The sequence below is a fragment of the Acartia tonsa genome, chromosome 1 (genome assembly GCF_053477335.1).
Source record: "Acartia tonsa isolate MP-2025a chromosome 1, ASM5347733v1, whole genome shotgun sequence".
In the NCBI taxonomy this organism is placed as follows: Eukaryota; Metazoa; Arthropoda; class Copepoda; order Calanoida; family Acartiidae; genus Acartia; species Acartia tonsa.
The window spans coordinates 6,233,308-6,245,751 of record NC_137260.1 but is presented as its reverse complement, the minus strand read 5'-3'; the positions used below and the strand labels follow the sequence as shown (position 1 = coordinate 6,245,751).

Genomic DNA, 12,444 nt, shown 5'->3' with positions numbered 1-12,444 from the left:
AATTGTCTGTAAGACGATGCTACACATAATTTTTCAGTATGGCTGAGAACCGGTTCTAATCAAGCTGATTTTAAAAGGTTTCAAAGCCATTCTGGAAATATTTTTTAATGGTTAGTGCTTTTTATACAAATTAATACAAATTGTTGTTCATATTTTTCTTGGTTCTTCCTTGCTTAGCATCTGTGCAACATTAGTCATTGCAATGGATTTAGGATATACGTGGATATAGGGACAGGGGAAGAATTGTTGTCATTTATTGGTCAGTTTGTTCATCCAGTAAAAGGAGAGGGGATTGGGGTAAAGGGAGTGAATGGGGAGAACCGTTTTGTTAGCCAGCTGCGAGTATTACTTTATCAGAGAATATGAAATTATGAGAATGTGGTGCAACATCCAAGTAATAATACATCTATTGTCATTGCTTATTAGGCCTTACAAAATCATAATTTGGCAATTGCTTGATTACTTTAAATCATGTTAGGTTAGGTTATATTGGGTACAGGGTAGCTCCGCAGGGTTACGACACTGCAGTTAGGGCCTAACAGTCATCCTATAATAAAGTAGTAAGATTTTTTGTCTGTATCGAAGGATCTCGCCAACCGCTGAACCAATATTGTTCTCCTTTACAGTGAAGCTTCTTATATGTCCTGGGAAGGTTTTAAACTATTTTTTTAACCGCCCCCACCCCTTATGTTTCCCTAGAGGCCTCTAGGGGCGTAGTCGCTAGTCCTATTATATAAAGTAGTAAGCGTTTTTTGTATGTCCCAAAGGATCTCGCCAACCGCTGAACCAATATTGTTCTCCTTTACAGTGAAGCTTCTTATATGTCCTGGGAAGGTTTTAAACTATTTTTGGGGAGGGTGTCCACCTCTTCCCCCCATCCCCCCAATTTTTTTTTACTCTTGAAACTCAAATTTAAAATGGGATGATGTCGATGTTTCCTTCCAACCTTAAGTGCCCCTAGAGGCTTCTAGGGGCGTAGCCGCTAGTTTAGATTTATAGAGGTAACTTTCTCTCTAGGTTAAATTAAACAAGGATGACAACATTCACAGTGACGAAGCACAAAAAATCATGAATGGAATACGGAAAAAGTGATTAAAATAGCAGATACTCAGTGGCCATTTATGAAGTATAACTTATTTGGAGGAAAATTATACTTTTGTAGCATGACTGACAAATTAACAGACTAATTAAAGAAAATACTGTATGCTTATAGACATTGGGAATATTCACATTAAATTTCGGCCTTCTATCTTGAATAGGAGCTGAGTAAATTATATTTTTCATTACAGACTGAGGGACGGACAGACAAAGTGTGCTACAGCGCAATGACTAAGTTCCTGTGATGGTGCCCCATATTTCAATGATGAAATCATCGGTGAAGCCAAATGCCTCGAGGTCAGAGTTGTCGATGGCCTCTGCCAGTTCCATCGTGTTCGTCTTCCCCTCGGCCAGGTCCCATATCTGGGATGCTAAAAAAAGGCAAAGAATTAAAATAAGATCAGAAATTTATACAAAATTTAGATAATAATATTTCAAGTTTTTGGTATGTTTATATGTTACTTTTTATGTCTTAACGTCCGTTTGTCTGACCATCTGATTTGATGAGCTTCGCATTTATGGATGTTGTCTTAATTGTTTTTTTTCCAATATAGCTTCGAAACCGATTAATATCCGCTGGATCAGAAACAGTTGTCAGCCAAACTCAAAAATCATGCATAACATCGTATTACAGACAATTTGCCAAGAATATTTAAATAAAATCAGAAGATTAATACCACTTTTGTCAGCCAGGGCTTTAGTCAGGCTGGGCTAAGAAAATTAGTTTTAATTTTATAAGTTTTCATTTTAATATCCGCGGAAAGCTGTCTATAATACGATGCGATAAATAACTAACTATACCTAATTCAGCATCGTTGATTCCCATAAAGTTTTCCAGTAGATTGTTAATTCCTTCCTCAGCAATAGTCCTAAAATAATTAACATTCAATTGATTGTCGTGTCTGGTTGATAATCTTAATAATTTTAAATCTATTCCTAAAATCCTTAAACTAAAGTAACAGGATGTCTGTGTGTTTGTACCGAAGGATCTCGCTAACCGCTGAACCGATCGGGTTCTCCTTAACAGGGTAGCTTCTCATAGGTCCCGGGAAGGTTTTAACTATTTTGGGGGAGGGTACCACCACCCTCCCAAGAGAAATCACAATAAATCGAATTTTTTTTTCTCTCGAATAGAGACTCCTACGTAACATTACAAAGTATCGTAGAATATTGATAGAGACTCCTTCGAAACATTGCAAGGTATCGTATTATTTTTTTAAACCAAACATTTAAAGTGCCACTAAAGGCCTCTAGATACATAGCCGATAGTAAAAAGATATTACGATAGAGGAAAAATTGTCGTCAATTTAGGTTGCTAAAATTTATTGGTCAATTCGATCATCTAGCAGGAGGGGAGGAGATAAATTAAAGGGGGAAGATAGGAGGTGTCGTTTCTTAGCCCACTGCAAGTTTCACTTTCTTTGAGAACATGAAGTTCTTTTATTTAGTTTGATTGGTTGTTTTAAACTAACAAAGTCAAAACTTTTATTTTGTAATTGTTTTATTCCTTAAGATCCCTATACCTACTTTACTTCAAGACCTGAAAAGTAAAAATTGTCTAGTCAAACGTTTCTGAAAGGTATAATAATACTATGATAGTAGCTTCTTATTATATTACTTTATATTACTACTTGGGACAGTTATTCGGCTATTTTGATTAAATTAGATTTTTTTGGTGGTTTCCCTCAAAGTGCACAGTCGAGCAAAGCAAACCGCACTCTCTTCTAATTAAAAAAAAAATGAAATAAGGGTGTGGGTGAAGTTTGTCTTTTTGCTTTTATGCTTATGATTGGTTAGGTTATTTTATATTGGGTATTGGGTAGCTACTTAGGGTTATGGGTCTCATGCAAAAGTGAGGAATGAGAAAAACTGCCCCCTATTGATTTTCAATATATTTTTAAAAATAGAGGGTGGAGGGAAGTGCAAGTTTTTTGTGCTCTCTTAATCCTGAGTTTTTTTTATAGGTTTAAGAATAGATCTTAATAGTCATAACAAAGTGAATAAGATTAAGAAAAATCTGTCTGAATTTGAACATATCAAGAATGATTGTGAAAGTGTTTGATAGTATGGTTATGCGTTGTGCCTCCTAAAAGGTCACGGCATAACTTATTTTAACGCCTTTTAGTATGACATCATTGACGATTAATGAATTACAGAATAGACGTCTCCCTCTTTGAATTTGTTAGTTTACTAAAAGTTTGTACAAGTTCCATTATAGAAGTTGAGCCCTAGTACTTAAATATTTATACAGGCGCTTGCGCATGTCAAAAAGAATTCTTGTATACTAAAGTTTTGGATGCAGTGCAGTTAAAGCTAAAATGATCTAGAATCGATTATTTTAACAAAAAAACTGAGAACTTTAAGACTGCTAAAGGACAAACGGATAAACATATATTATATAATAGTTATTTGCAAATCATAATAACCGACTACAAACAATCTGGAATAGCCAATACTCAATAATGCACAGTTATATCGTAGCCAGGGAATGATATTCTGATAAACAATTCTGAAGGAAAATTTCCCCACAATCCCCTTCCCCTTTTCCTCCCCCTCTTACCCACCCTTCTTCAGTTACATCACAAAATATAACATACATAAAACGATGTAAGGGAATAGCATTTGCTGTTTGGCTGTTATAATCGATGCTAGCAACATTTTACCGTGAACTGCACTAGATTTCAAAGTTTTAAAACTTTTAAAGGTAATGGGAAAATTTGTAAATTTTAGTATATTTAAGTTTGTATTAAATTTATATTTAAAGTAATGCAGTAATCGTATTTCCAGTCTGGCTTGAAAACCGATTTAAAGCCGCTAGATTAAAACCGGTTCTCAACCATACTGAAAATCTTGTATAGTATCGAATAACAGACAATTTTCCACAAATATAAATCAATACCAGTTTTGTTAGTCCGGGACTTCGGCTCATCGTCGGTCCTAATAAAACTGGTTGTAAACTTTATTCTTTTAGTTTCCTCGGAAAGCTGTCTATAATACGATGCGATCAATAACTATTAGGTAAGGGATAACTGTTATGAAACAAGAACTATTACGTCCATTAGAAGCTAAGCTCTTTGAAATATAAGATAAACAACAAGCATATGAACACGTATAGAGTAGATTCGATACTAAATAATGTCTCGTATGACTTCAGTCAATTATACCAATAACAATAACACCTATTTAAATTATAATAGTTAATAACTAGTAAATTTGAAAACAAAAAAAGAAAACCGTGTGGCAATTGTAATTTGTACTCCTTATTTTTGAAACTACTCTGAGGTGGATTCTTAAAAACACTTTCTGGCTCACTGCCTCACTAAAATTAGTGAGGCTCGCTAAAAAAAAATTTGTAAAAAATCCTTCAAAATCGCTTTTGGAGGTTTTTTCACAAAATTTTTTAGCAAGTCTCACTAATTTTAGTGAGGCAGTGAGCCAAAAAGTTTTTAAGATTCCACCTCAGATCATTATTCTGTGCATGCATTTTAAAATTTGTTCTGTCTATAAAACTTTGTGTGTTCATTATACATAAAGTTTCAAAAGTCAGGGAATAATTTTAAAAGGATAGTTTTTAGGGATCTTAAGTGACAAATTCATCAAAATAATTGGTTGAAAAGTTTTGACACTAATAACCTGGAACCAACCAACAATTCTATACAATCACCCAAACTTCTTAGTTATACTTTGGGTACCTTTATAATTTTCACTCCAATGGCCCCTCCCTTATTATTTTTTATTCTTTAAAACCAGTGTTGCGGAGCCTGAGCCGGGAGCCGCCATATTTTGCTGGAGCCAGAGCCAGAGCCGTAATTTTCGTTAAAAAACGGCTCCAGCTCCGGACTAGATAACTAAGAGATTTTTTATAAATTATAATTTGTTAACTCTGTTTTGCCTTGTGCAAACGCCCTTTTTAAGTTTTTCAAGTTTACTTTTATAAAAAATTGAACTTCTAAAACCTTCAAAAGTCAAAACTAAAAAATATTTTTTATGGGGAAACAATATGTCGAGTTTTTCTTGATTTTAGGTTGGAGCCGGAGCCGCACCAAAATCAAACGGCTCCGCAACGCTGTTTAAAACCCTTTATCGTAGCAAAGCTCCTCTATAATAAATATATGTTTGTAAGTCTGTCAGAAACATTTTGGGTAAAACATGATTTTCTCAGCAACTATTTAAGATAAATAGCTGAAACTTGTAGTGAAGATTCTCTATACCAATGAGCGTTCAGAATATAATTTACTTGGTCCGTTGGCATGTCGGTCATGTAATATATTGAAATCTAGAACCTAGTAAAAGTGGCTGACTCAGATTATGACGTCAGAAAAAAATTAACCAATGAGAGGCCACTATAAATCTTATCATTGGTCAATTACAGTGTATACTGGCCTCTCATTGGTTATTTTTTTTCTGACGTCATAATCTGAGTCAGCCACTTTTACTAGGTTCAGAAATCTATATATTCTTCCAGATAATCATCATTTTTATGTTTTTCCTAACTTTTATAATCACACCATGTTAGAACTAAAACTTCAGACATATATTGATAGAACCAATTTAGCTCTCAACTTTATCCATATGTTAAATATCAGGAAATGAAGAGGACTTTGAGCTGTTTATTACACTAGTCCTCAACGTTTTTAATAACCTTTTCTTATTCACTGGCTTAATAATTTTGGGGACTTATATTGAATTTTGATTGGTTGATTCATTAAATGAGTATCTTAACGTTTCAACCACTAATCGTAATCTACAGAAGGAGTAATTTTCTGTATTATCATTGGGATGTATATAAATTTTTTGATCACTTTCTTATCCCTTTCGATCCCTGGTTAAATGTAGTAAGGAGTTTAAGAAAGACATTCAAGACAATGATATTCAAACACAACCCCCCAATTAATGACTGGCAAATTCAGGGTTATACAGTAATATTTTTTTGAAAGATTTAAAAAAAAAGACTTTCATTTAATTATTAGTAATTATGTACGTTATGTGCAATTAAAAGTTTTTTAGCGAATAATGTATAGATAAAGAACATCAATTTTAGAATAAAGCGTATACACTCTGTAGGTCTTAATTGTCAGTCAATCTGAATATTATGAACAAGACGTCCAAGCTTTTTATATTTGGGCAGGAGGAGAGAAAATCTCAATAGGGTAACACTATCCCCATCCCTGAATTTTAATTTATTTCAAAACAAGATTGGGGTGGGGGGGAGTTTCTGTAATTGGAGGAAATAAACTACCTTCTGAATATCTGCCGATTTAATACTACCTGTAACAAAATTGGTCCATTAAAAAGTTTTATACACGCAGTTTTACTTTACGGGGATCTAAAGGGATAAGACAATGGCCGATAAACTAATATGCAATGATGATACACTAAATTACCCTTTATAAAGAATATAATTAGTGGTTCAAACGTTTGGACACTCGACATAATGAGCCAAAAGTTGTTAAACCATAGAATAAGAAAACGTTACTATAAAAATTTGGGACTAGTGTAATAAACAGCCCAATGTCCCCTCCCTCCCTGACTACTTTAGGTGTCTGGAAAACTTAGTTTTACATCTTGCATTAATGCTTCTAAGAGAAACTTAAAATTGTAAGCGAAGCTTTTCAATAATATACCAGTAGTAAACCCAAAAAGTAAATAACAAATTCTGGTAATAAAATTCAAACATTTTGTTAAAATGGATTATAATTACTGGGATGTAACACCAGATTATCAAGTACTCTAATAAAGTAAAACTGCAGCGGGCTAAAATAACGATACTCCGTATCCAAAATATTTACCCATCCCCTCCTACGTACTTACAAATAAATGAGTCCCATGTCAGGAACCCAAATTGACGACAATATTTCCCCTGTCATAATATCCACATTTATCCAAAATTCTTATGTAAGTTTACCAAACAGTTAATCAAACACCGTTTTAAAGTCTAAAATGCATTAATTAAACATTTCTTGTGAAAATAACGATTTCACAAAGAAAGCTCCAGACTTATGTCAGCCAGGACCATAAAGCCAAATCGTCGACGCTAATTATAGAAAAGCTTTTAAATGTGTTCTAGGTATAAGATTAAACAGTCTTGGAATTTTGAGTTGCAAAAAACATCTTTTAATTAAACTTTTCTAATTTTATCTTGTTCTTCTCAGCTGTCTGTTTAATTTATACAGGGGGAGTGAGAACATTGGTCTGGTAATTACACTAGTCCCCAAAGTTTTATAATAACGTGTTCTTATTCGTAGGCTGAACAACTTTGGGGATTTTAGTAAATTTTGATTTGTTAGTTCATTATACTGAGTGTCCAAACGTTTCAACCACTAATTGTAATCTACAGAAGAGGTAATTTTGTGTATCATCGTTGAAGATTAATTTCTTGGCCATTGTCTTATCCTTTTATATTCCTGTTATATACCAGACTTTATCATCTATTATGTTCCATTATCTTTTATTCATTGTGCGTAATTTGAATATTAAGATAAAGCTTTTTTAATGTAAAATAAGCAATGATACGCCCCTCCTCCTACTTTTTAAAAAATTAATATTTTAAAAGACAGTTCCCTAAAATCCTCTGAAATTAAAAAATATTTTCCAGTATGGCTTTAAAACCTATTAATATCCGCTGGATTAGAACCGGTTCTCAGCTATCTGAAAAATCATATATAGTATCGTATTACAGACAATTTTCCAGAAAATAAAAATAAAAATCATGAAATTAAAACCAGAGTTGTTAGCCCGGACTTTCGGCCCCTCGGGGTAAGCCAAAATGGTTTAATCTTTTTCATTTTAATAGCTGTCTATAATACGATGTGATAAATAACTACTTTTTTTTATTAATGTTAAGCGATCTAAAGTAAAAACATTAATTCACTTGATATAATTTACAAAAAAGGGATTTTGCTTGTCTTCTTAATATCAAAATATGATAATTTTCTGCTTTTCTTTCTTGTCTATGGAATATACATTTTAGTGTCTGTGTATACAATAGATTTTTAATTACATAGAATGATTAAATAAAGGTTTATGGGTATTAAGTATTATGTAGCCTGTAAATTATAAAACTTCTAGCAGACGAAGATTCATGCTTAAATTAGTCACATATGATTTATCCACTAATACAAGCGACCAATTTTTTTAATAATATAATATCGCAAAGCTTTATTTTAAGAAAGAGAGGGGTAGGTTTATGGTAAAATCAGTAAAGGTTATGTGTTATAAGTAAAAAACAGTAGTAGAACGATAAAAATTTATGTTAACTTAAAAAATTTTTTTTTTGTCTATAGGTATTTTCAATAAGAAATACACATATTTAGTGAATATTATCGTTCTACTACTATTTTTAAGCCTTAAAACACACACCTTTACGGATTCTACCAGAAACCTACCCATCTTTTTAACTATTTATAGCTGACTTATGCTATAGATGAAATAAAAATAACTGCCCCTGTACCAAACAAAAGTAAACACTTCCTAACCAATAATATGGTCTGATTGTTCCTTAAGATCACTGCTAATTAAGATGATCTACCAAGAAAGAGATTAAAGACTAAGGCTTTGCTAAGTAATACATAGAATACAGATCGAAAGAAATTAGAAAATACGTAGATGATAAAAATTTGTATATTATTATTGAACCAATCTAATCAAATGAATCTTCTTTATGTACTTTTATATTTGGGTTAATCGTAGTCTAAGGAGGATAAAAAATGCAGATATTGTTTTGGAGGCAGCTTTTACACAATTCACTTTTTCATTTATCTTTCCATAATTGTATGACTGAGCTTTGTAAGAACAAGGATGACAACACCCATCGGAAGCGAAACTATTTAATGTAAAAATAAGAACAGCAAAGCAAATGGGAAGAAAAAGGGAGCATAACAGACGGACAGACGGACATTGTGACATCAAAGCTCATTAGTCTTGCGAAGCTTTTTATAGTGCATATAATAAATGACGTCACTACCATTGTTCAATCAAAATGTATACTGGCCTGCCATTGGTAATTTAGTCTTTGTGTTAGCCTATCATTGGTTTATTGAACTGTATGACGTAATTTTTTATGGGCACTATAAAGAGCTTCAATATTCACATAAAATTTCAGAATTTTACCGCTACTTTTCAGTAAAAAATACTTTGTAAAACTGGTAACATTCTGTAGACATGAAATTTCAAACTGTATAGTGTAGGTCGACAATGTGGCATTAAATAAAAGTGGCCATTGCTGATATATTATCGACATAACGATAAAAGTATATATTCACAACATACCACAGTAGGGAGGGAACGAACATTTGAATTTAATTTATATTGGTACCTTAAGATGTGAAACTACTTTTACAATTTGGTTGGCTCAAATACTTTTATTGAATGGTGGTTTCTTTGTTTTGAACAAGTATACAGAAGGGACAATATTGTTTATCATAATTAAGGATGAACATTAATTTTTAGTCCATTGTCTTATCCCTTAAGATAACTGAAGCAGTAAAGAATAAGTACTTTTATAAGTTTTGTACTTTTTAAAGTTTTCAATTCTATATAACATGTATATTAAATGTTATCTGAGAACTGAATTAATAAATATAATAAAAAGAATCCTGCTTTGGTCTAGGAAACCTTTTTATGAAAAAACAAGGATGAACAATATAAAAATCAAGAATTAATAAAAGTACCCAAAGTTGTTAAGCCAAAGAATAAGAAAGCACATACTTTAAGTACCAATATAACTTATATTATGTCCCTCTTTCCTTGACGAATACAGACAACTAACTCTTTAAAAATAGACGACTAGTATCTTTGTATTGTATGTTACTAAGTTGTACATGTTTCTAAGCAAATGAAATAGCCTAAAACCATCCGACGATCTATATGAATCTGCCCGTAGACGGATGAATCAATCAGTGGTTTTCGAGGTTTTTAAAGACTAACTGAAAACCTTACTTCATATATATCTTAGGAGGGTGGAGGTACCCTACCCCAATATTGATATAAGATTTCCCTAAACCTACAAGAAGCTTCACTCTAAAGAAGAAACATATCGGTTAAGCAGTTCCTTTGCTACAGAGAGACATCCTGTTACTTTTATAGGTAATATGGGAGTGGGCTACTTGTAGAGATTCTACTTATACTTAACATTCATCATACATTTCTTTGAGATTCTAATTTGGAATTTTATTTAGGTCATCCAATACACACATATCGTCAAATACAGACATGTCGTACTGTTAGCATTATATTCTCATATAAGAGGCAATTTTTTTTTGAAAATAGCTTAAAACCATCGCAGATCCAATTGCCATCTTGTCTAAAGAGTAGAGCCCAATCGGTTCAGGTGTTACCGAGATCTTAAGTTGCAGGCGGACGGACTGACAGACATCGATCTACGTTGTATCACAGATTGTATGATGTCTATGTCGACTAACTGGATAATTATGGCAATTTCCTAATATTTACTCCTAACTCAGCAGAAACTCAAAACCTGACTAAAATATAACAATCCCTTTTTTTAAAAATGTTTTTAAACCATCCAAACTGGTTTAAATTTGAGGCTTATTCGTGGTTGACGTGCGACTAACGAGCCCTGTACAAAATCATGAAAGAATACAATTTTGATTATTGTAAAAAGCGAAAACTAGCGTCACAAAAACAAACTATAAAGATCAACTCACCTGACGTCATCAATTTCCTCGACCTGTGCTGGACCATTGGCGCGCAGGCGCAGTGTCTGCTTGCCTGACCCATAGCTAGCCTTCTTACCACTACCAGGTCCACTTCTGGGTCCAATGTTGGCTGAAAATATCAAGATAAATTAACACGGCCAATTTAATTATAGACTATAGAGAGAGAGAAGGATCTAGAGAAGAGAAAGAGTTTAAAAAAAAGAAAGAGAGACAATAAAAAAATAAGAAATAATACACGAAAGAGAGAGAGCTAAAGAAAGTAAGAGAGTTAGAGAAATAGAAGGAGAGTTAGAGAGAGAAAGAGAATGTAAAAAAAGAAAGTTTTAACAAAATATTTCTTGATAGATCTATATTGGTACTTTCCCTCAAGTACATAGCGAACAACTAACTCCCCCACCCACCCCTCCCTAATTTTGAAATGAACTGAAAATAAGGGGAAAGGTACTTTTTTTCCCTGTGGGGACTTTTTCTGAAAATCCTAACCATTGAACCCAAATAATCTGAAATGACCCTAACCTAAAAATGCTCCACCCCCCCCCCCCCTCCACCCTTATAATTTTTAAAATAGGAGTGAGAAGGGTCGTTCTGTGCTCGGCTAAGCACTTTGAGGGAAACCGCCGATATATATTTTTAAGCATTTAAAGATATGAAATTTGCTGAGGTAAGCAAATTTTATATTCACCTACTTTCTCAGGTCCAAAGTAATTAAACTAAAGTAGATTAATAATCTAAAATCAACAAAAATAAAATGTTTTTTTTTCAAGAGATACATCTTTCTTATTATTTTTCTTGTCTGTTTTTAGTAGCGAAGCTACTCTATAATTCACTTTGTCCGTCCGTCAGTCCGTAACGCTATGGGGGAAATGGGATTTACTCAGCTCCTATAAAAGATAGAATGCTGAAATTTTTTGACAACATTCCCATCATAAAGGAGCACAATTAAGTATAAAACATCGATAGCAGTAGGACCGCTTTTTAGCAGGTTTTAGGCTATTTTTGTATTTTTCACATTTTTATCCATATCTTCAGTGTTTATGGTGCGATTTTCAAATTTTTTTCAGTTATAGATATCTAAATTAAATTTCCAGTCGTTTAAAGAAAACAACTATGACGGTCAGACTGCCTTTAAGCAGGTTTTAGGCTATTTTTGTATTTTTTACATTTTTCTCCATATCTTTGGTGTTTATGGTCCGATTTTCAAAATATTTTTAGTAATATATATCAAAATTAAATTTCCTGCCCTTTAAAGAAAACAACTATGACGGTCAGACTGCCTTTCAGCAGGTTTTAGGCTATCTTTGTATTTTTCACATTTTTCTCCATATCTTTGGTGTTTATGGTACGATTTCCAAAATTTTTTCAGTTATACATATAAAAATTAAATTTCCCCTTGTTTAAAGAAAACAACCATGACATTCAGACTTCCTTTTTGCAGGTTTTTGGCTATTTTTATATTTTTTACATTTCCCCCCATATCTTTGGTGTTTTTGGTCCAATATTAAAACTTTTTGGGATATCAGTATCAAAATAATTTTTCCCATTGTTATGAGCATCTTTTATGTAAATTATTTTGACCGTCATCATTATACAAAATATTTTCTCAAATATATCAATTAATAAATACACTTTAAATTTACTTCTACGTATTAACATACATGATTTTTTTTGT

General features: G+C 32.7%; 1 protein-coding gene across 1 annotated transcript in view; it reads right to left on the bottom strand.

Annotated features, from left to right (window-relative positions):
• The window catches only part of kermit (PDZ domain-containing protein GIPC-like protein kermit), an 84,268-nt gene continuing 71,824 nt past the window's right edge, over positions 1-12,444 (bottom strand). Inside the window, exons 10-13 of the mRNA XM_080146861.1 lie at positions 10,764-10,884; positions 1,900-1,967; positions 1,343-1,469; positions 1-185 (exon numbers count right to left, since the gene is read on the bottom strand). Coding sequence (XP_080002987.1) covers positions 131-185; positions 1,343-1,469; positions 1,900-1,967; positions 10,764-10,884 — 371 coding nt within the window. The 3' untranslated portion in view covers positions 1-130. The remainder of the gene's footprint in view (positions 186-1,342; positions 1,470-1,899; positions 1,968-10,763; positions 10,885-12,444) is intronic.